The sequence below is a fragment of the Mandrillus leucophaeus genome, unplaced genomic scaffold, assembly GCF_000951045.1.
Source record: "Mandrillus leucophaeus isolate KB7577 unplaced genomic scaffold, Mleu.le_1.0 Scaffold721, whole genome shotgun sequence".
NCBI lineage: Eukaryota > Metazoa > Chordata > Mammalia > Primates > Cercopithecidae > Mandrillus > Mandrillus leucophaeus.
Window position 1 is genome coordinate 2,220,807 of NW_012107820.1, and position 25,824 is coordinate 2,246,630.

At 37.3% G+C, this 25,824-nt stretch overlaps 1 protein-coding gene across 1 annotated transcript in view; it reads left to right on the top strand.

Moving 5' to 3' along the window:
- The window catches only part of PCGF5 (polycomb group ring finger 5), a 62,549-nt gene that overhangs the window by 537 nt on the left and 36,188 nt on the right, over nt 1-25,824 (top strand). The window contains exons 2-3 of the mRNA XM_011965375.1: nt 1,547-1,841; nt 19,415-19,511. Coding sequence (XP_011820765.1) covers nt 1,730-1,841; nt 19,415-19,511 — 209 coding nt within the window. The 5' untranslated portion in view covers nt 1,547-1,729. The remainder of the gene's footprint in view (nt 1-1,546; nt 1,842-19,414; nt 19,512-25,824) is intronic.

Below are 25,824 nucleotides of genomic sequence, written 5' to 3' on the forward strand. Positions count from 1 at the left end.
CCTGCCGGGCGGGCGCGGCGGTTCTGGGACCGCACTGGACTATGCCGCTGGGTCCTGCCGGAGAACGCGGAAAAGTTCCCCCTCACCCCCGCCCCGTCATTGCAAGTTCTTGCTTCCCTTAACTGTCTTGGTCACAGGGCTCTGTGCTTTAGGATCTTAGCACCACCCCAGGTCGGGACCGTGCATTTCCTCTTCCAAAGGACTCTCTCTTACTTTGGAGCTTCATGGCAAACCTGTGGAAAAGGCAAGGCAGTTAATCCCAACTTACAGAGGAGGAAGCTGAGACCCAGGCACAGATACGAAACGCTTTGCTGAAGGTCATACAGAGCTAAGGGCCAGAACCCTGATTCCCTGTCTTTTAATTATGCTTGCTTTCTGTTACACCCACGAATATGATTTCCCAAGAGAATAGGATGATTACACGCATTCCCTGCACATTCGTAGTGGCTATGTGTTGATGGAATGCCTTTTACCTTTCCGGTTGCTTTATACTTACCAATGAGTTAACAGCTAAGATGGGGGAAAGTTCCTGTTTATGGAATGCACTTAGGAAAATCAACACCTTTCATGTTGTGTTTTCTGAGAGGATACATATTTTACAGTTTAAAAAAAAAAAAAACTGAGACAGGAAAGGAACATTACCCAGGTTATGTATCTACTAAATGTGACCAGTTTCTGTTGAAGAGTTTTTGGTCTAATAAAGACTGTAAAGAATGAATGTAACTATAAATCAAAATAAAAGGCAAATGTAACGGGAAAGAAGCATTAAAAACTAGGGAAAGATTGCGCTGAGGATAGCATTGGAGAAGGGCTTGAAGGGTAGGAAGCATGGAGACAGAGGAGAGAAAGGGCATGTTGGATAGAGTGCATAGAACCTGCAGAGGAGACAGTGGGAGAGGAGTGATCCCTTCAGGCTGAAGAAAGTTGTTGAAGGGTATATTAAGGTTAACCTGTAGAAGGTCTTATGTGACAGAATGAGAAACGTTTTTCTGTTTGTAAAGAGAAGACGCTGACATTCGTTGATAAGAAGACCAAGTGTCACAGAATAAAATGTGTCTGGTAACAGAATATAAGATGGACTGCAGGTGGAGAGGTGATATACAAGTGGAGCAACTTCTATCAACTTGATTTGACTCGTAACTGGATGTAGGGTTCAAAATGGAAGTGGGGACTATTTTGAAAGGGAGGATAATGACTTCACTTTTTAATCTTCTAACTTGTATTGGCAGGGACTCCTAATAGAGCAGTCAAGCAGATAGTTAAAATGCATTAGCGAAGAGGTAAAGATACCAAACTGTAGTTAATAGCTTGGGGTGTCATTAGTATAGAGGTGATAGTTGAGGTTCCAGAACTGGATGAATTTGTCATTATTCTGAATTAAATTATAGCAAATTTGCAAGTTAATGATACAATGAAGGTTATGTTCTATTCACCTATTCACCCAATTGGGAACATGTAACACTTGCTGTTAATAGAATGGCATTAATACATTATGAGGAGTTTGACGCCTTTTTCTCTCATCTTTTTGAAATGATTTTGGAAACAGACATGGGAAAGCAGAACCACCAAAAGGAGTGATGATCAACGATCTCCTGATAAATCTGGATGCTAATTCTCATGCCTCAGGACATCCTACTGGGAACGACATACTAGCTCCTGGGATCAGACTTTCATCTACTTAGGACCCCTCTTTGCCCGAACTCATAAAGCCAGACTTCACTAGCCACGAATGGCTACCCAAAGGAAACACTTGGTGAAAGATTTTAATCCTTACATTACCTGCTATATCTGTAAAGGGTATCTGATCAAGCCAACAACAGTGACGGAATGCCTCCATACATGTAAGTGTTCGTTTAGGTTATTATACGCGTCAAAGTTTATATGTACATTTATTCCTTTAAAATTGCCATGTTTTGTTTTTATCTATGTTGTAACTTTTAAGAAATGAGTATTCTAAGAATTATTTTAACTTTGAATTAATTTTCAGAATAGTTGTCATTGGGATGCCAGTGGCATGAAATTTTGCTTTTGTTATTTGAATCTCAGTAGTTGACTTTTATCACATTGTAAAATATTCTAAAAATCATAAGCATATTATCAGTTATGATTTTTTTAGGTGAACTATTTCAGGTTTTTTATTTTAAAAAAATTATACTCAAGGAATTAATCTCAGAGATTCTTTTAGGATATGCAGACTCTAATTCGCTGGTTCTCAAAGTGTGATTCCTAGACTAGCAGCACCAGTGTCATCACAAGTTCTAGGAACTTGTTAGAAATGCAGATTATCAGGCCCTACCTTAGACTTAATGAACCAGAGACTCTGAGAGTGGGCCCAGTAATCTGTTTTAACAAGCCCTCCAGGTGATTCTGAAGAATGCTTAAGTTTGAGAATCACTGTTCTAGTAGTGTCTTACCTGTGGAGCTCCTAGCAGATTTCATTCTCAATTGTCCCATTGGAAGAGGAAGAGACATTTTTTACTGCCACTTATGCCAAGATTACACATGCTCTTTGTGTTTCTGCCAGCATGATTTCATTTTTTATTTCAGTGAAAGTAATTCCAGTAAGTTTTAGTTTAATGCCTAGTATGTGCACCAAAATAGAGATATACTTGATTTCATCTTAGCTTTACAATGACCTGGGAGCAGTTTGGAGTAGATGTAGGGGGAGAGAGAAGGTATAGAGATTATCTTCATTTTATGGATGTGGAAACTAACAGTTAAGTAACTTGTCTAGTCTCATAGCTAATGAGTGTTGGACTTATAGTCAACTCCAGAACCCATGTTCTTTAATATACCATAGTACCTTTTTTTTTTTTTTTTTTTTGGTAAGCCTTTTTTTTTCAGCCATTCTTGCTCTGCTGAACTGACATAATGTTATACCAGTAGTTTTAAATGGATGCTAGGTGGAATAATCTGGAAATGGTTGAAATGGCAAATTTTATGTTATATTTATTTTACCACAATAAAAAATAGAATCATCTGGGAAGCTATTTAAGCATACACATGCTCAGGACCCTGCCTGGGGAGATAAAGTGGGTCTTGTGGTAAGGTCTGGGCATGTATATTTTGGAAAAGCTCCCCAAGTGATGCTGATGTATACTCCTTTGGGGTATTACTGGCACATCTTATTCAATTAGCAGTTAACTATGTACTATCTTGTATTACTAATTTGCTGTTGCCCTGTATTGTTATTTAACTTGAACAGTTAATAATTAACTACCATTGAACAGACATTTATTGAGTACTTTCTGTGTGTCAGGCACTGTGCTGGGGCACAGAGGATACAGAAGGGCACAAGATAGTAAAAAAGTCTCTGCTCAAGAAGTATAATTCTAATAGGAAAACTAATTTTAAAAAATGCCATGTTAGTGATAAGTAGTATGAAAAGGAACAAAGCCCGATTGTAGATAGGAGACATGGAGTTATTTTATAGTGGGTCAGTCTCTTTGATATGATGACATTTGAACAGAAACCTGAAGGGAATGAAGGACTCTGTGGATATATGGGAAGAGCAGTCTGTGTAAAGGGAAAATCAAGTACAGAGGCCTTGAGATGGAAATACACTTGGCCAGGTCAAGGAACAGCAAATCAGTTAGGCGCCTATTACTGTAGGAAAGCTAAAAGATTATGGGGCCTTCAACCAAGGCTATAAGATATGAAGTGGAGGTGGAGAATGGTGGTTGTATTGTGGACATACTTTGAAGGAAGAAACAATTGGCTACCCTAGAGTGGGGACTTTATCTTCTACTTCCCTGTTTCCCATTGCACCAACTGTGGAACCTGGAGCCAGTCCACAGTGTGTTTTGTTTTGCTTCTTTGAACATTTGTTCATTGTTTTTAATTTTTGGATTCATCCAGCAAAAACTGCCAACTCTGGATGATGAGAAGAAAGCACAAACTCTCCCATTTCTATCTATATACTGCAAATTTTATATATGTCCTTTGGAAGAAAATTTTCTTTGGGTCATAGTGAAATCCCAATTTAACTATAACTTTTTTAAAAAAAGGAAAACAAAAGATTATAGAAGTATAAACAAGTAGCTTATAAGCAAAGGGCGTATATATATACACACACACACACATATATATACACACACACACACATATATATATATATATTCTCAACAGCAATTTAAAGCCTAAAGGGGTAAATTAAATGACAGTTTAACTGCACATGTCGTCCTGGCCTGAAAGATCCCTTGGTGGCCATCAAGCCCCTTTAGTAAGAGAGAATGAACATTGTAGAAATGTGATTTAAGTACAATGGTAAGTCCCAAATGTGGCCTTTATCATCAACAGAGAACACAAAAAGTCGATTAAATGATGGAGTCAGGTACTCCATTGCGTCTCTGAGGATTCCGGTAGCCCTAATCTTTATATACTGTCAGGTCCTTTGATTTCTATGTTGTTTGTATTTATATTGAAGCTTATAGGTGAAAACTATCCCACTTGCAAGGTATCCCTTGTTAGAAATATTTATATACAAACAAATACAAATCTATATTTATACAAATATATCCCACTTGCAAATGGGATAGTTTTTGCCTATAAGCCTCAATATAAATACAAACAAATATTGATAACATAAATTGTACTGCAAAGCAGTATTCCTCAGCCTTTGGTTGGGTCTTTGATATGTGGTGATATCCTGGGTTTCAACTTTTCTACAAGGTCTTCTCATATATAATGTAGGATAGATACAGTTGTTCTGTGATTTGGGATGGGTATAAAATTAAATAACCAAATGGGAAAGGCAGAAAGTGAGAAATGTTAAGTGATGTTGTCGTACCATATAATATTTTACATCTTGACTTAGGCAAATACAAAGAGTAACTTACTTATCTTATACAAAGCCTATGATATTATGATGCTATAAAGAATGAGTTAAGAATGAGTAAATGCTAGTTTTTATGGAGACTCATAAGAAAATATAAGGTGTTCTTACTATTCAAGTGTGAAATACATAAATAAAGCTTTATTATTGGTGTGCAAAACCAGACATAGAACCTGCCCTTCTGGACTCTCTGGTCAAGTGAAGAAAGAGTAATCAAGTTAAGAAATGTAAAAAACAAACAAACAAACAAAGAAAACAAACAAAAAGATGCTGTTAAGTGCAATGAGGAATGACAGGGAGTGATACAATAGCAGATGTGTATCAGGATACTGGAGCAGAATGATATGCAGAAGAAACTCGTGTTTTGTGAAATTCCTAAAGCTACAGATCATATACCATCTCAGACAGATAGTAACCCTTAAGTAGTGGTGCAGAGGACTACATATGGGCCGGAGGCAGGGATTATTAGTAGCTCCCTCTGCTTTGATAGGGGTAAATGAAGTTACTTCAATCTTCTTTCAGACGACTATGCAAGTGCATTTCAACTCTTTTCTCCATCTCAAACCAGATAGGTTGGTGCTTCCCCATTCTCTCAGAGAGAAATTCTGGAGCCAGCACTGCTGGGCTGCCCTGTAGATGTAGGTAGATGTAGAAAGAAGGGCCCGAAAAGTGAGCTTGTCAAAAGGAAATAGGAGGTAGAGATGGTGGGGCAGCCCAGGGTCCTGCCAGGAGATGCAAAAAATCATGTCATCATATCACATGATCACATTTGATCACATGATCAAATCAGCATCATAAAAACCACATCTTTAGACTCTTTTCACCTACTAATACTTCTTCCCTTCAGTAGGCCAGGGACATTTGATAAATAGATAAAATTTTTAAATGAGTTAAAATATTCAAACACAAATGAGTTTTAGCTTTAAATGATCACTTAATACTAGATGAACTAAATCCACATTAACCATGGTTTACATGGCTGTGAGATAATTTTAATAGCCTAGCAAACCAAAAGAAATAAACACATAATTTTTGCACAAATAATTATTTCGTTATTTAAACTAAGCAATTACATATCAGCATTTTGCTAGCCACTGGGGGTACAGTGGTAAATAAGATAAATGTGAAATATGTACACTATTGAGCAAACTTATATGCCAAGAAGAAATTTCTAACACATGTATTTAGATGTATTTTTTTTTTCCTGTGTGAACTCATGTATCCTGAGACTTCAGCTACCTATGCTGAGGCCTCTCAAATCTTTATTTTTGGCTTACACTTTTCTTCTCAGCTGCAGAATCCTACTGGATGTCCACTTGGATGTCCTGAAGCCACCTGAAACTCAGCATATCTACGAATGATCAAATGGGATGCCAGCACTCAGTTATCCAAGCAAGAAATATGCTACGTGCTTGACTCTACCCTCACAAAACTGGGCAAAGTCCTGCTGGTCTCTCTCCTTAATAGTTCTCAAATCTGTCCCTTTAGTTTCATCCCTCTGTTACTGTTCTCATTCAGGTTCTTATTACATCTCACCAAAGCCACTGCAGCACATTCTTAACTGTGTCCTAGTGGTAATAATTAAAAACAGCTTACTGTCTTTATCATTATCACTCTTAACCCACCCTAAAATTTCCTAAAGGTATCCTGTTGACCTCAGGATACATTAAAGCCACTTAGTGGTGACTGGTTTCTGCCTACCACTTCCTCCCCTACCACCTAACACTCACACATACAAATACTTGGTTCAACTGTTTGCTCTCCTTGAAATGAATGCCTCCTCTGTGCCCAGCTAGCAGTTACCCATCCTTTAAAACTCATCCCCTTTAAGACGTGCCCTACCACATGTAGATTTGGGTTAAGTGTCTCAATAAAATCCTAAATGAATAAATGCATGGCTAGTAAGTTATTTTATTGTGTATTTTTCCTTTCAAAGATTCAAATGCAGTGATGGGTAACTTGAAACGCATATAGGCAATGTTGGTTAGGAATTACAAATTTAGAAAAACTGTCTCCTAGGATCTGCGTAGGAATCTTTGGGGTCTTAGGGAGAGGGAGAGAGACTCTGGACTGGGTATTAGAAATTGATGGCCCTAGATTAAGGGATGTTCTGTCTCTTTCACCAGGTGACCCTGGTGAAAAGAGAAACTTTAAAGCTGCTTAGAGTGTATCTGCTGGGTGTGGTATAGGTTGTTGATTTAAAATGAAAGACTTTTTACTTTAAGGACAAAGAAGCTTTGTTCCAGCAGCTCAAATGTGACCAGTACAGTGTATTGGTTCTTAACCCTTTTGTGGTCAGAGGCCCCTCTAAGAATCTAGTGATTCTTTCCTCAGAAAAAAAAAAAGGATGTTTATAGACAGAATTCTGTGGTACAGAAAAGGAAAGCTTTCTTTCCTCTTTCTGCTCTTCAGAGATTATGGCAGTAATCCCTAACCTAAGAATAAATTCTTTGCAAAAACACATTGTTATACTTATTTTTTAACTTCTACAAAGAAGGATTAATTGATAATATAGTTGATGTGATAAGAGACTCAGCAATTTTATGTGGTAATATGTAAGAAGGAATAACTTAACCATAAGATGACAGAATTTAAGTACTACCAACCATTTATTGTTTTTGAACAAATACAAATATACAAGTACTTAAGGTACAGAGAACTCATGATGCTCTGATATTCAGTATTTTAAAATCTTGCACTACATACACATGCTACTCAAAGTGAAATCTCTGAATTAGCTGCATCCACCATCAGCGACATCACCTGGGAACTTATTAGATAGAAGCACAAATTTTTGGGCTTCACTGTAGACTTACTGAATCAGAATCTCCGGAGAGAAGGCCAGAAATCTTTAGTAACGAGCCCTGCAGGTGATTCTCTGGTACACTAAAGTTTAAGAAGCACTGCTCTGGACTAGACATTTATAATACCAGCATCCTTTAAAGTAGGCAGTTTGTACTTTTAATCATAGAGTTGTTAAAATAAATGCTAATAAAGGAATGAAATATTAGCTATTGTTTTATTGAATGTTTGTTATATGGAGCATCATGAGCTTTACATTCATTGTTTTATTTTACCCAACCAAGAACCCTTCTAGTTAGGTGGTATTATTTAAGCATCAACAAATGTTCATTAACTTTTACATGTGCCAGTCATTATTCTAGCCACTGCAACACAGCAATAAATAGAACAGGCATAGTCTGTGCCCTCCTAGAACTTAATGTTCTAATAGGACAGACAGACAATAAGCAAGTAAAATGGAATTTCAGGTGCTATGCATGAAAAATGCTATAAGTTAAAAACAGAAATGTCTTTCTTGGGAGTGGCCATCTGAGCAGGAACTAAAATAATAGGATCAATCTATGAAAAGGTTTAAGGGAAGAGTATTTCAGATTCTTATTCTGGAGGTAAGGCTGAGAAAGGTTAAGTAACAGCCAGTAAGTGCTAAAGCTGAGTTCTGAATCCTGGATATGTGACTCAGGTACATCTACATCATATATGTTATGACATTTTCCTAATTTTATTTTTCTTCTTTCTGCTTAGCTTTATTTTCTAAAATTTTTTTAAGCAACATGTTAATTTAAAATTCTAGTTAATATTTATAAAATAAACCTCTTCTGTGTTTTCCTGACTATGTAACTGTTATGTACCCAATACTGATCCGCATTTATTATTCTGAATGAATAGCCATTTTAATGAAAAAAGATATAAATTGAATTTCCAATAATGTATTCTTAATAAGAATAAAAAACATATTTTGGAATAAAAAAGGCCAAAATAGAAATTATATTTATACTCTCAGTAGGTGCAAATATAATGTTTTAAGATATACTAGAAACGATGTCATTGGTATACTGATGTTACATATTTCAAACAGTATTTTGGCAGAAACTAGTCATTCATTCATGAAAGTGATTATAGTGTTCATTTTGATGACTTTTTAAAAATAAGAATAATTATAGGTCTTAATCTCGGTGTCATCTATTATTAGTAGTAATGTTAAAGAAGAATTATGTGTATAGTTCTTTTAGCTTTTGAAACTATGAATTAGATAGCAGGGAATGTTTAAATAGTCAAGCAAAGCGTCAATAGTGGACGCTAAAGCACAAAACCACAGGATAACAGAAGTAAAAAAGTAAAATCTTCTATATTGACTTATGAGAATATATCTTGGTCAGAATGAGTTGGAACTGATATCAGTGTCGGGTTGAGAAAAAGTATGTAACCTAAAATACGAAAATATTCATGGTTAGAAATCATCAGTATACAGGTATGTTTAAGAGTCTAGCACAAGGGTTCAATATAAGCATTATAGACAATTAGTCTAACTTCATAAAAAAGACAAAAGATAATTTTGATTTAGATATTCTGAAGACTTCACAACTACTGATGTTTTATTTGTACTGGTTTTTACCAGTATTATATCAAAAATGTTAAAACCAGTGAGCAAAGCTATATTTTCTCAGAATATATATGTATTCATATACACATATATGAATATATAATATCAGAACCACTGACATTCAATTAATAGAAAATGATCAATGTTATATTTTAGTTTATATTGAACTTACTTATTTATTTATTTATTTAGAGACAAGGTCTCACTCTGTTGCCCAGGCTGGAGTGCAGTGGCAAAATCTCGGCTCACTGTAACCTCCCTACCCCGCTTCCATCCCCCACAGGCTCAAGTGATCTTCCTACCTCAGCTTTCTGAGTAGCTGTGTTACAGGTGTGCACCACCATGCCCAGCTAGTTTTTTTGTATTTTTTTTTGTAGAGACAGGGTTTGGACATGTTGCCCAGGCTGGTCTTGAACTCCTGGGCTCAAGTAATCAATTTGCCTCAACCTCCCAAAGTGCTAGGATTATAGGTATCAGCCACCGTGCCCAGCCTTTTTTATTTTAGAGACGGGATCTCACCATGTTGCCCAGGCTGGTCTCGAACTCCTGGACTCAAGCAATCCTCCCACCTCAGCCTCCCATAGTGTTGTAATTACAGGCACGAGCCACCAGTGCCTGGCCTAACTTACTTTAATTGTCAAAAAAATTACTAGTAAACTCAGTCTCCTCCCTTGCTTTAGTTGAAAATGTAAGCTGCTTTCTGACTTGACTGCAATAGTAACATGTGTAGGGTCTACAATTTTGGTTCCCTTTAGTATTCCTAACCATTGTGTTCTCATTTATATTATAAATCATTACAAAGCATTTTGTCTTCCAGATACAATTCTAGGCACTTGAGACTCATCAACCAACCTTGTAGGCAATAAACAAATCATAGTGTGTATTATATTAGGTGATAAATACTGTAGAAAAGGGGAAAGTCAAGCTGAGTAAAGGAAATTGGCCAGTGAGGTGTTACAATTTCAAGTAAACTTGTGTTCAGGGTAGGCCTCATTAAGAGAGTGACTTTTGAACAAAGACCAGGTAAAGGAGTTAGCCAGATATGTGAGGGGAGAGGTGTTTCTGGTAGAGGGAATAGCAAGATTAAAGACTCTAAAGCAGGAGTGTGACTGACTTGTTGAGAAATGACCTGAGTCCCATATGGCTGGACAGCAGTGAGTGAAGGAGTTTTAGAGGTGATGGGGATGGGCATGGCCACAGGCACATGACACAGTTCTTGTAGAGCCATCTTAAGGATTTTGCTTTTACTCTGAGAGAAATGAAGATCCATTTCAGGCAGGATCATATAACAAGAATTATATGATCTGATTTATGTTTAAAAGAATCACTCAGACTACTATGTTGAAAGCAGATCTGTTAGGAGGCCACTGCAGTAATCCAGGCAGGAGATGGTAATGGCTTGCATCAAGGTGGTGGTAAAAAGTGATCAGAATCTTAATAGGTTTTGAAGGTAAATTCATATTTGCTAATGAATTATATGTGGGTCATGAAAAGAAAAAGTAATGTAAGCTATAACATATTAAAATGGACATGTCCATTTGAGAGTTGGACTTATGACTCCTGGAATGAGCAGCATATGGATCATTATTTAAACAATGAAAGTTTGAAGGGAGGACCAAGGGCTGAGCCCTGGAGTACCAGTGTGTCAACTACTTATCAGGAAGAAAAGGAGAAATGAGTGAGATAGGAGGACAATGGGAAGAGTGGGTCCTGGAAGGCAAAGTAAACACATAGTGTTGAGGAGGTGGGATCAACTGTGTTAAGTGGGTTGAGTAAGATGGGGTTGAGAATAGACCTCGAGATTTAGTAATGCATGGGTCATGGTGGTCTTTTCAAGTGCAGTTTCGATGGAGTGGTAGGAGCAAAAGTCTGGATAATGTCAGCAGATGGAAAACTTTTTGTTTTCTGGTTTTGAATATTATACTATGAATACATAAGTATTTAATCTTAATAAAGTAAAGAAAAAGTGAAAAAAGAATGGGAAGAGATGAATTAAAGAGAATAAGTGCCAGTATCTCAAGGAGTTTTACTGCAAAAGAAAGCAAATAAATAGCTAATAAGGAAAGTAGGGTCAACAGAAGTGGTTTTATGGGTTCTTTTTGAGCCGGGGAAATATGTTTAAATGTCATTAAGAATCTTCAGTAGATGGCAAAAGATGTAAGTGAAAGGCGACAATTACTGGATCAATGTTCTTAGGTCATGGTGACAGGATCTGGCATATAGGGTGGAGGATGGCTTTAGATAGGTACATGAAGTTCTGGAAACAGGCAAGAACACAAAGTATAGATGCTAGTAGGTGAATAGGTGTGGTGGTAAAAGTTATGTTTATTTCAGTTATTTTATTTCCTCTTGTTTTCAGTAAAGTAGAAAGTGAGGTCCTCAGTGGAGAGTGCGGATGGAGGAGGATATATTGAGGGGTTTGAAGAGAGAGGAGAAGGTATGAAATACTGGCAAGAAGCGTAATGGACTTGGGGCATTGAGTATGACAGCCTGGCAGATGAAGGCTTCACTTGAGGTTCATGGTCGTGAATGTAAGGTGAGAGACCAGTCAGCATGGTTGCATGCTTTTCTTCCACAAAGTTCCACTGTAGTCTTGTAGAGGCAGAGTACATAGAGAGTTAGATAGAGTTAGCCAGGATTAGAGTTTTAAGCAAGTATGACCAAAGAAGAGAGGGGAAGGGGAGTCGAAGTACAAAAGAGTGATACTATCAAGGGTATGTGTGAGGAATTGATTATTTTGATTGATCATGAAATTTATATTGGTAAGAAGGGGAATGAGGCCATCGCAGCACTCACTGAACTACCAGCCTCTATGACCTTGGGGGTCCCACTCGACTCTACAAGTCAACCTACAGAAGTAGGGTAACCTTTTCTACCTTCATAGACCTTTCAGGGTCTCCTGGCTTCCTCAGTCTAAGATCCCCAGACCATGCTTAACCCCCCAGGCTGTTTCTTAACCCTGTTCAGGCAAGGTGTGCTTTACTGCCTGTTGCTTTGTCTTAGCAAAAAAAAGAATAAAGTGTTCTACTCAGTAGAAGATAATGCTGTCCTTAGGGTTCTCTGTGAAATTGCAACTCATGTAGGCCTTTGAAAGAAATGTGCCAATATATGGCACATTATATAATACATATAATACATACACATACATAAGAGAAAATATATATATACATACATACACATACATAACAAGAGAAAAATTAGTTCATTATATAAATAAAACAAGAAGATGCATGGAAGCAAATTACAGCTATTCTGGATTTTTAAAATTAGTGTTAGTTTCACGTGTAAGAATAGGTATCAAAAGCAGGAAACTGATGCCTCTTCTCTTTGAACATGACCACAGTTTACTTATAAACTATTAACAGATAAGAGTTTTCAAGACAAAAATGTATATAAAATGAGCATTATCAAGAAATGTGTATGAAGATTGTGAATTGCTTAAGGAAGGAAGAAAAAATATTCTAACTTGACAGATAATGACACATCCAAAAGATTTTAGCAAAGGAAGTCAGCCTTTGGTCAGTTTTAATAAACAGAGCATTACTAATGAATGAAGACACTTAAATACATGAGAGAAAATATTATTATTGTTTTATCGCCAGTGATAGCAGAATTAGCACTCAAGAGCAGAAATTTGTATATTTTGACATCAAAGCTGGGAGGCTCACTCTCTCTGATACATAAGAGACCTGGGGGTACCACACATACGTCTAAGATAGCAACAACAAATGACCTTGTACCTTTTGTGTAGACACCCTCAAGAACTTGAAAATAGGAAATAGGATAATTCTATAATAGTTCAACTATGAAATCAACATGTAATAGTGCATCAGAACAGCTATATGCAAAGTAATTGGGAAAAGACAAAGCAAGATAGCTTCTAGAGCAGTGGGACTGTGCTTGAATTTAAACATATATTTACTTTTAACATAAACATAAAGCGAAGGAAAGAATGCATAATAGAAAAGCATTGGTCAATCTTGGACACACACCTCACCCTACCCCAGTAAAAGAAGTGTCCTACATACAAAAGATAGGCTCTTCCTATTCAGGTGAAGCAATGTGTCTTAAACTTCAAACTTGAGTTGCAAGACTATCACTAGGGTAGAAATGGAGGCAGGGAATTAATACCAGTGAATGATAGGCATTTCAAGTTCCATCAGCACGATATCCGTTATTTATGATTAGTGCATCAAACTAATCACAGTCTGGTATTATGCAGTATTCTGATGCTGATTCTCCTTATCATTTTATGCTCATCCAGTGATCTAATTTATGGTAGAGCTCACATTTATTGAATACTTAGAAGTTACCAGACACTGTAAACCAGTAAACTTTATATCTATTATCTCCTTTAAGCCTCACAAGAACCCGGTAAGATAGGTACCTTTGTTATCTCCTTTGTACACAGAAACACAAAGTAGTTTGCCTAATGGCAGAACTGGGATTCAGACCTAGGCAGTCTGCCTCAAGATTATCTGGAACAACTATGCTATACTACCTTGGTTCTTCATGTATATCTGCATTATAGGGAGAGAATACATCGATCACAAATTCTTTAATTATTTTTTGTCCTGTCATAGTGGTTTCTTAATGGTGATAATAAAGTGACCTCTAATGATGGTTTAGCAGAGAGCCAAATCCTGGAATCGGCAGCCTAACAATGGTACTAGTCAGTAAGATTTTTGTGACTACCTCCTCGGCTGCCATGGCCAGTGTTTCCCAGTTATCTTTTGGCTGCATCCGTGAGAGGGTTTTGTAGAGTTAGAGTCCTGGTGCTAATCTCCTAGATATTCTGAATTAATTGGTCTGGGATGGAGCCTGTGAGTCAATTCTTTAAAAATTCTAATTAGTGATCATGATGCCCATTTAAATTTTAGAACCACTACTTTAGATAATGCAGTGGCCATTTCTCTATTAATTTGTCCAACAACCTAGTTCAAATCTAAGGAATAGTAAAAGTAGGGAATTCACTTAGTAAACATGAGGTGAAAGTTTAATGATGTCCATGATTAGGTAAATATAAAGGGCCAGGCATGCTGGCTAATCCCAGGACTTTGAGCGACTGAGGCAGGAGGATCCCTTTATTGCGGGAGTTTGAGACCAGCCTGGGCAATGTGGCGAGATCCTGTCTCTACAAAAATTAAAAAAATTAGCCAGGTATGGTGGCCGATATGGTTTGACTGTGTCCCCACCCAAATCTCAAATTGAAGTGTAACTCCCACAATTTCCATGTGTTGCGGGAGGAACCCAGTGGGAGGTAATTGAATCATGGGGGCAGGTCTTTCATGAGTAGTGAATAAGTCTCATGAGATCTGGTGGTTTTAAAAAGAGGAGTTCCCTTGCACAAACTCTCTCTTTTTGCCTGCTGCCATCCACATAAGATGTTACTTGCTCCTCCTTGCCTTCTGCCATGATTATGAGGCCTCCCTAGCCATTTGGAATTGTAAGTCCAATAAACCTCTTTCTTTTGTGAATTGCCCAGTCTCAGGTATGTCTTTATCAGCAGCGTGAAAACGGACTAATACAGTGGCCCATGCCTGTAGTCCCAACTACTCAGGAGGCTGAAGCAGGAGGATCACTTGAGCCCAGGAGTTTGAGGCTGCAGTGAACCATGATCATGCCACTGCACTCCAGCCTGGATGACCAGGCTTTCTTTCTGTCTCAAAGAAAGAAAGAAAGAATAATAAATAATAAGTATATATATTATATGAATTTTTTATTTTGATGCCAGGGACCAAATGTTATTAATTCTAGGGTGCATTGCATAGTGGCTTGGATTTTAGGCCTGGAGCTGCGCAGCCAGGGATGGATACCATCTCTGCTGCACAGCTGTGCAGCTGGGAGCAGCCTACTCAGGCTGTCCAGCACTACATTCCTCATTTGCCAAAGGAGTATAGTAACTGTCCATACTATAATCCATACAAAGTTCTGAGCCCAAACCTGATATTTGGTTAGTGCTCATTAAATGTTAGCTAAGTTGTTGCTTAAGTGTTTTCCCACCTGAGGACATCTTTGGTGAGCCTAACTCCCTTTCTGACCCAGGTGTTTCTTATGGGTATAGAATCTGTGTGGAGTAGCTGTTGAGAATGAAGACTGTACTTGGTCTGTATACAGAGTCTTAACCTTAGACTAGGACCTTTTTAACATCATTCTTGGACCAATTGGGTTAACCACTACAGCGGTTGAGCAGTTAGAGAGTTTGGCGTTAAATCTTTAAGATATTTTTAAAATGTGCTGTACTGCTAGTATGGACTTCAAATTATAAACTAAGAATTAGAGGTGAGTTTTGTAGTATTGAGAAGTTTTTTAAGCATCTAAGGGAAACCAAATCTTCATTTTACTTTTTCCCAGTTTCACCGAACTTCAAGCCTGGATTTCCTCAGGTTCTAATTTACATAAGGTTGTGCTTTATTTAACAGTTCTTAAAAGCCATGTGGGAGATGTATCTTCTAGAGATTTTTTTCTTTAAAGGAACAAATAAACTATGAAAAGGGCTATAGACTGTTTAAAAGGAGATCTAATTGTACAACTAGACATGTTTAAGGCTCCTAAAATAAGGGATAAGACATTCTTTTTATATATATTGTAGATCTATGTAAATAAAGTGTGAAGAAAATGTATCACACATACTTTGGTTAAGAAAATGGATTCAAATATTGGGTTTAACCACTTACTAGCTTCATAATTTTAGACAACTTGCTTAAATTCTTTACTCAATTTTTATAAGAGGCCAAATGCTATCTAATTAGTAAGAATGTAGTAAGGATTAGATTATTAAACTGTATTGAATTAAATACATGTTGGTTAGGATATACATGGACATAATATGTTGAATACATGTGCATATTTAAGATAATGCCTGGTACATAAACCCATTAGGTGTTAACTATGATAATAACAATAATGACAACTACCACCAAACCATCCAAATGAAAAAGAAAGCAAGTCAGAATATTACATTGTTCAGCATCTTAAAGTTGTTTTTTACTAGAACTATCTGAGAAAAAAAACATTGTCAGGAAAAACAGTTTTTGGTATTAGCCTCTGAAAAAAAAAAAGTTTTCAAAAATTCACATTAAGGCTGGGCGCAGTGACTCACACCTGTAATTTCAGCACTTTGGGAGGCCAAGATGGGCGGATTACTTGAGGCCAGGAGTTCGAGACCAGCCTGGCCAACATGGCAAAACCCGATCTCTACTAAAAATACAAATAATTAGCCAGGCATGGTGGTGAGCACCTGTAATCCCAGCTACTAGGGAGGCTGAGGCAGGAGAATCACTTGAACCCGGGAGACAGAGGTTGCAGTGAGCCGAGATCATGTCACTGTACTCTAGCCTAGGCGACAGAGTGAGACTCCATCTAAAAAAACTAAACAAACAAAAATTCACATCAGAAAACCTGGATTTAGGTCTTTGTGCTGCCATTCACCAGAATAGGCAGGTGACTGGGCCTACTGAAACCTCTTTTCACCAGCAAAAGTGGAATAAGATACCCTATCTCAGTTGTTGGTGTGAAAATAAATTCACCTCTTGATAGGAGGGATTCTGTCTCCATCTAGAATAGCACCCTTCAGTAGAGATAAAATGTGAACCATGTGTATAATTTAAAATTTTCTAGTAGCCACACTAAAAAAGAAACAAGTAAAATTAATTTTAATAATGTATTTAACCCAATGTCTAAAATATTGTCATTTCAACATGTAATTAATATGAAAATTATTGAGATTACCTTTTCTTGTTATGTCTGAAATCTAGTGTGTATCTCATACTTACATTACATCTGAACTTAAACTAGCCACATTTCAAATGCTTAGTAGCCGCATGTGGCTAGTGACTACTGTATTGGGCAGTCCAGATCTAGAATATAGATTAGTATTCCCCATCACTGTTCTTGGGTACTGGGGCTGCTTTGACCTTAAGCAATTAGCATAACTTTAATATGTGCACCTTTGGATGCTTGAGCCCTACAACTCTTTCATGAGCAGCCTAGCTTAGTATAGCTTCTGAGAGGATGATAGGGTCCTACCCTTAGCTTTTTGGCTGATCCAGGTGAGGACTTGTTCTGGGCATGTCACATACCTCTCTATTTGGTCAAGCCTGGTAGACAACCAAGGATTGCCAACCCGTTGAGTATGATAAACCTTTTGAACCACAAGGATCAGAGCTCCATGTCAGGATGGAGGCTTTTAAAATCCCTCCACTCTTGTTTCTCTCTCTCTCTCTCTCTCTCGCTCTTTCTCTCTCTCTCTCTCTCTCTCTCTGTTTCTTTCTTTTCCTCTTTCCCTCTTTCCCAAATTTCAGAGACTTATCTAGCATCCCTGGGAAAAGAGCAAATACCAGCAGTCTTCTGAAGGAATTCAGCTTCTCTGTGTTCTACTTCAACATGGCATAATAAGGCAGTCCTCTCTTCCCAAAGATTATTTTGACTTGAGAAGACATTTAGAAACCCTTTTGGGGACAAGAAATTTGGGAAGAAGGCGAAGTATTCAATTTTACATAATAGGTCTAGGCTAAGCTTTTAATATCTAAGCTTTTTATTTTTTTAAGGTTTTTAAGGTTTTATTTTTTAAGGTATTTATTTATTTTGGTACTGTCTTTTACCCACATTTTGTGAGAACTATCGTGAAGGCAATGTTATCCTAATAGCTGTGTGTAATGGTGAAAAGAGGTAGAGAGTACGGGATTCAGGTACATTCATCCAACAAAACACTGCTCAAATGTCACCAACTTAGGGGTTGCTAAGAGGTCCTATCCTGATCACTTTATTTAAAATAGCTGCCACCTCCCAGCACCCTGTCTCTACCTTCTTTTTTGGAGGCGGAGGGGCAGGCAGGTAAAAATATCACTTATCACTAACTAAAATTATTTGTTTGCCTTCCTAAATAAAGTATAGGCTCCATAAGAATTTGGGCTTTGTTTTGTTGGCCCCTGCATCCCCAACTCCTAATATAATGTCTAGCATTCAGTAAATTCCTATTGAATCAATGAATAAATAAACAAAAGGAAATTCTGCTAATGTCTGTATGTACTAAATGATTTTAAAATTGGATACCTGGTAGAGTTCTTCCATGGCCATTGTTGCTTTGGCCAGTATGTGTGATACGTTCGGATTTTCAAACCTAATCTCACTTGTAAGAATCCTAGTGTTTAGTTTTGACCAATCATTTTGGTAAACTTTTACATAGTGTCAATCATGAGGAGTGAGAAGGAAGTAGCTTGAAATGCAGCTGTGAATGGGGAGTAGGAGAGCCAATCTATGCCATGTGAAAACTTCAGGTTATACAGGGTAATAGAATGGAGAAGGAGTATTGGGATGAGGAACTGAATTAATATTTTATAGCTCAGGTACTGTAAATTTTGTCTAAAATTTTGGGGCAAAACATTGGCATAATGTGTAGTAGAAGCTTAGTTGAAAGATGAGAGAGATTTATAGCCAGAGAGATTAGTAGTATTTGTAGGAAATGTGGGCTATATAGGCTTGTGGCCCCAAATCCACAAGTCATATTTCCATTGTCTTTGTTTAGAATCTTTATTTGAAATTTTATTTATCCCTGTCAGTTTTTCAGTCATTCTTCCAATGTACCTCATGCCTTTGTCCAAACTTGATACCATTATTCATACTTTGTGCTCCATGGAATTATAGTACCTATGAGCAGAAACTCAGTACACTCTGCCAAGACCAGCAAAGTCCATTGTAACTCCCAGTTTTGTCCCTGGAGCACCCTGCCAATAAAAGTAATGCAAACAGGTTGAAAACTCTCAAGTTGTATTAAGAGTTATTTATGCTGCATTTAAATAAATGTTTAGCAAAGAAAATGAATGCAGACTTAGTTTTTACCTTTTTCTGTCCTTCCTTAAATGAGAAAAACCTATTTTGTGTAAATACACCAGCTTTTTTAGTTTAATATGATGATGAGTAGAGTAGTATTTGGTGTGTGAATGTATTTAAGAAAAAAATAAGCAAAATAGTGTATACTTTTTATTTGTGGCAGTTGACTTTTATTTTAGTTGGGTTTTATTACAGTGTTAACAATTGTAAGGTTTTTGAAGTTTAATTAAATAATGATATTCTACTTGTAGTAGGTAATTTTAAGGTCTGTTTCTAATTACACTTAGTTTAACATTAAATGAGCGTTCATATGATGCATTTTAACCTAAAGTCTTCTTTTTTCTTAGTCTGTAAGACTTGTATTGTTCAGCACTTTGAAGATAGCAATGATTGCCCAAGGTGTGGCAACCAAGTTCATGAGACAAATCCATTAGAAATGTTGAGGTAAGGATGTTATATTTTACAGTTCATCTAATTTACATAAATTGAATAGGCTCTTAATTTTTATTATATGTCATAATATTTCATGTTGTCTTGACTCAGTTAATATAGGTCTTATGATTTTTATTTTAAAGCATTTTATTTTAAAGTATTTTATTAAGGAGTATTAAAAATAAGATTTTACATCTTAAATATTTAAGAAATACATTTCCAAACTAAAAGTATAACTTTCTCTTAGGCTGTAAGAGTGACTTTAGGTTACAGGCATTTTTAGTATTTTAATAGTCTACATTATGTTGAGCTACATGGTAGTAGAAAGAGGGAGAACTCATAGAAAGACTAATATTAGGACTATTAATTTTTAAATTTACCGTATATTCAAAAAAGTACACAAACATTTATGTAAAACTTAAAAGATTTTTTTAAGACTACCATTTACTTATCCCTCAACTTTAGCAGTATAACCATATATATACATACATATAAAATATTTATTTATTTATTTTGAGACAGAGTTTTATTCTTGTTGCCCAGGCTGGAGTGCAATGGTGCGATCTCAGCTCACCACAACCTCCACCTCCCAGGGTCAGGTGATTCTCCTGCCTCAGCCTCCTGAGTAGCTGGGATTACAGGCATGCGCCATCATGCTAATTTTGTATTTTTAGTAGAGACGGGGTTTCTCCATATTGGTCAGGCTGGTCTCGAACTCCCAGCCTCAGGTGATCTGCCTGCCTCAGCCTCCCAAAGTGCTGGGATAAAGGCATGAGCCACCACACCTGGCCTAGTCATATATTTTTAAAACTAGAAGTAGTCTATGAGATTCTAATCCAAATCCCTTTTTTCCCAATTAGGAAATTGAAATCTAGAGAAGTGATATGACTTGACTTAAGGTTTCACAGAACACCTGAAATGTCACTTCCCAGCTACAGTCCGTGTGTCCTCACCACTAGACCCATTTTCATTTCATTGTTCCCACCATAGCTCTAAGGTGGATCACCTCTGTATCTTTAAGAAGCTACTTATCTCGAATCGAGTGAAAAGCACAGAAGGGGTCAATTCCAGAGTTAGCTTTTTAGTACTTCTGAACTTAAAAAAAAAAAAAAAGCTACTCGTCTAAAGATAGAGCTAGATAGTCTCTGGAACCTTTCATAACTCTCTTATCTGTGTGATATTTGCCATCATTCTATACATCTGGATTTGCAAATCTTACATTTCAGCCTTTTGATTTTCAATTTTAATGCCTGTTTGGGATAATTTGTCTACAGGTAAATGTCTAGCCCTGTAGTTTTCAAAGTGTGGTCCCCAAACCATTAGTATCATGTTAGAAGTGACAGTTCTCAGACCACACATCAGACATGCTAACTCAGAAACTTTGGGATTGGAGATCACTTAGTTTAGCAAGCTCTCTAGGTGATGCTAATATATGCTAATATGTGGGAACCACTGGTCAACTCTGGTCTGTAATTCTGAGCAAAGCTTGTTCTGGTTGGATTTATATCAGTGCCTCTCAGCCAGGGGTGATTTTGCCCCCGGGATACATTTAGCAATATCTGGAGACATTTTTGATTGTCAGATCTGGGTGAGTGCTCCTGGCATCTAGTAGGCAGGGGCCAGGGATGCTACTAAGCATCCTACAATGCACAGGATAGGCCCCACACAGCAAAATTTATCCAGCCTAAAATGTTAGTAGTACTGGAGTAAAGAAACTGAATAAAGCAAACATTTTCTCTCAAATAATGTTTTTCTTAATTTTAAAATAAAAAACTGTTAATATCCAGTTGTAATGAAAAATTATTACCGTTAATAAAAATTATAATAACTTATTTTTATTAAAATAAAAAACAGTTAATAAAAACAAGCAGTTAATAATTATTACCTTCTCTGTTCTTAAAGGGCCACATCGTAAGGCAATTTATCTTAATCTTTTGATTCTGACCATTAGATACCTGAAGGAATCCAGTCACTGTTTAATGAAACCTCCTCCCTTGGCTAAAGTATAACATCATACATTTTTAAACTTCTTATTTGGAAATAATTTGAAACTTAGAATCCCCCAAATAAAAGTAGTACAAGAGCCACGTGCATTCTGTTCACCGAGATTAGCCTCTTATTAACATTTTCTCTCGTTTGCTTTATCATGTGCATATGTGCATTGCATGCTTTATTTTTTCTGAACTATTTGAGGGTAAGTTACATGTATCATGGCCCCTTACTCTTAAATGCTTCACTGTATATTTCCTAAGAATAAGGATATTATATTATGTAACCACAGTATAATTGCGTTGGTATAATACTTTAACCTAACTACCATATTCCAGTTTTCTTAATTTATCTAATGATGTCCTTTATAGAGCTCTTTTCTTCCTAAAATCCCACCAAAATTACCACAAAGGAATTTTTTTAAAGACATAAACTCAGAGATAATAAAAACAAGATATCCTATGTCTTTGACACCTAGGATAGCTCCGGAAACATGATAGGTTCTCAATAAACTCTTTTTAAAGGATAAGAAGAAATGGTAATAGAAGAGATGTCAGCAGAAACTGAAAGCTAGAAAGCAGACTGGTGGTGGTGATAGTTGAGCAAACCTCAGAGGCCTGAGTATACCAGGAGAGTAAGGAGGTCGTAGGGAGCGGAAGATCTTTCCCAAAGTTTCCTACAGCAGGCTGCTTCTTTTTAGCCAAAACTAGATTACATGACAGTCTCTAGGTAAAGTGATATGGTGGGTTTTGAAATGCTTTAACAAATCATGAATTATCCCTGAAGGTGGCCACATTGCAGCCAGAACGTAATTGGATTTTGTTAGCCAGAAATAAGGGGAATTTAGGCTCCTTCATTAGAAGCCTAAATTGCCTGTGACACATGTAGCAGAAAATTTACCTTCTATGTACTTGTTCACAGGAAGTTATTGGGAGATGTGCTGGAGCATAAACCAAGAAAGAATAAATGACTCTAACATAGTAGAGAGGTGAAGGGATATGACAGTTGTGCAGCAGACCTGGGGAACAAGCAGTCTGTATTTGTACTGTCCAGTACGGTAGCAATTAGCCACGTGTGGCTGTTAAGCACTTTCGATGTTGCTAGTGCAACTGAGGAATGGAATTTCTAATTTAATTTCAATTAAAACCTGAAGCAGTGTAAATATTTTTCCACTAAGTATAACTTTAATGTTCAATAAATAAAAATTAGCGAATGTATTATTAAATATATTTTAATATATAGCAAAACATTAAAGTTAGTTTTACATAAAAAGTATAAAGTACTGGTGTTAATGTGCCTACTAAAAATTTAAAATTACATATTTGACTCACACTATATTTCTATTGGACATCACTGATATAGACAATAGAAGGAAGATGGAGAGCTCCATGAGGGGAATCATTCATCAGCAAATATTTACTGGATGCCTGCTATGTCTGGGCACTATTCTAGGTGCTTGAGGTCCATTCACAGACAAAATAAAGATCTTTGCCCTTGTAGATTTAATATTTATGTAGTGAGAGACATTCAATAAATCATATAATAAGTAACTTATATGGTATGTTAGAAAGTGAAAATTGCAAAGGCAAGAAAGGGGAAAGTGTTGTGGGGTGAGGAGGTCAAGAGTGTGAAGGGAGGGGCAGATGGCAATTTTAAATAAGATGGTGATGATAGGCTTCTGTGAGAAGGCGAGATTTAAGCAAAGACTTGGAGACTGTGAGAGGTTAACTATGGGTAGGTCTGGGAAAGCATGCCTATTCTAGGTAAAGGAAGCAGCCAGTGCAGAGTGCCTAAGTCAGGAGTGTATCTACGCCTTGTTAGAGGACCAGCAAGGAGACCTGGGCAGCTGGGGAACAGTGAGTGAGGGACAGAATACTGGGCAACAAGAGCAGAGAGATCATGAGATTCCAGATTGTGAAGAGCCATCTAGGCCACTGTAAACATTTTATCTTTCACTCTGAATGAAATGAGGAGCCTCTGCAGGATTTTGGTTGCAGGATTGATCTGATATGAACATTTTGATGACTGTATTGAGAACACCCTGCATATAACAAGGCAAGGGTAGAAGCAGGGAGAACAGTTAGAAAGTAATTGCAGTGACCCTGGTGAGAGGAGGTAGCAGTAGAGGGGACAAGAAGTGCTCGTGTTCTGAATATATTTCGAAAGTAGATCCAGCAAGGTTTGCTGATGGATTGGATATAGGATATGAGATAAAGAAAAGAGTTGAACATGACTTTAAGATTTCTGACCTGAGCAACTGGAAGAATGGCGTTGCCATTAACTGAGTTGGGAAGATTAATAATAGAGCAAGGAAGGGGTAGATCAGGACTTCGATTGTGGACATGTTGAGTTATTTCAGAGAAGAGAGAAAGTTGGTAAGCGGATATATGGGTCTGAAACTCAAAGGGAGAGGTCTGGGCTGGAGGAAAACATTTGGTAGTCTTCAACATATAGAAGATCTTTCAAGTTGTGAGGCAGGATGAGATCACTTCAGGGAGTGAGTACAGAGAGACATGAGTCAAGGACCAAGGATTGAGCCCTGGAGAACTCCAGCATTAAGTGTTCAGAGAGAAGAGGAGGAGCCAGCACAAGAAACTGAGAAGGCACAACCAGTGAGGTAGAGGAAAATCCAGGAGTGTGTGGTGCCCTAGAAGTTAAGTGAAGATAGTGTGTATGTCAAAGGAGACAGAGTGATCCACCTGTGTCATTTGTTGTTCATGGCTACAAGTAAGGTGAAGACTGAGAATTGATGATTGGATTTAGCACAATGGAGGTCATCAGCCTTGAAAAGAGCACTTTCTTTAGAGCTGTGAGGCCAAAAACCTAACTGGATTGTTTTAAAAGAGGAAAGGAGGGAGAGGAATTAGCAACAGTGAGTATAGTATTGACAACTCTTTCAAGGAGTTTTACGACAAATGGGAGCAAAGAAATGGGGTGGGGGGTTGGTTGCTGTCAAGTACAGCCAAGAAGGTTCTTTATTTTGTTTTGATATGGGAGAAATAATGGCATATTTGAAGGGAATGATCCAGTAGAAAGCAGAGAGTTAATCATGTTGGAGAGTAGGAAATGGAATCTCACAGCATAAGAGGAGACACTGGTTTTCAATGGGAGCATTGACAAAAAAATTGTAGCAACAGGCAGGCAGACAGCGAGTACATGGTGCAGATGCTGTAGGTAGGTATGGTGGCCGGGGCCTGTGGAAGTTTGTTTTTCATTGCTTTGACATTTTTCATTGAGAAGAAAGTGTTTGTCGGCAAAAATTAAGGATAGAGGAAAGGGATTTGGAGAGTTAGGGAGAGAAAAAAAGCATATTGTCCAGGGGAGTGAGAGAATCAGTGCACTTGTGAGTGTAGTATGATTCCTGGCAAATTTAAAGGCATGTTTGGGTTGTAGTTAGGAATTTGAAGGGGTGTGGTTGTGTTTTTATCCAGCCATGGGTGCCAGTGCAGAGTTGATGGAAAGTTGGATTTAACCTGAGTTGTACTAAATAATTTTGAGCAAGTAAGAGAGACAAATCAAGGGTACATGTAAGGAAGTGATTTAGTGACTGACCATAGAACAGATTAGTCCTAAATTGGGCTGGAAGGACAGAAAGGACATCAAAGTAGTAAGTAATGTTTCAGAGGCAACGAAATGAAACTAAGTTGGTTCCTGATCTGTTTGTACGTAGTAAGAAGTGCTATTTTTTATGCACTCCTACTATTAAATAGTCTGGGAAAACTTTACGAATGACCTTGTCTTGAGAATAAGGTAGCATTTGGTTTGGTTGGAGAGTACAGAGAGTATTTGAGCCAGGATGCAAAACATGAGGGAGAAAAATGAATTGGAAAAGACAAGGAATTCTTGGGATAATTGAATAAGCCAGTTGGCTAGAGAAGAGAGACAGTGAGCAAATAGTACCAGTTATGGTTTGTAGGTTGAACTCAAGTTATATAAACACATGAAGCCAGGTAATAGGGAGAAATTAGTCCTTGAGCAGGGAACTAACACAATCAGATTAGTACTTTAGGAAGATTCATTATGAGCATGTCTCTGCTCTGCTCAAAGTAGAATGGTAATTAATTGAAGAAATGGAAGAATTGATGGGGGAATAGGTGGGACAGGTACTGAGAGGGAGCTCTAAATGTGTAAATGAAGGGAAGGAAAGAAGTTAAGATAATTCTCGTATTTTGAGCTGATTTGGGAGAATTATGGTATCACTTAAAAATTTAATTTAAAAAAGCAAGACAATGACTGGGATACTTAGTATTTTATTGGAGGAGGATAGATGAGACAATTCTGACATAGATTAATAAAAGGAGGTACTTGAAATGTTCAGCATCTGTTAGAAATATGG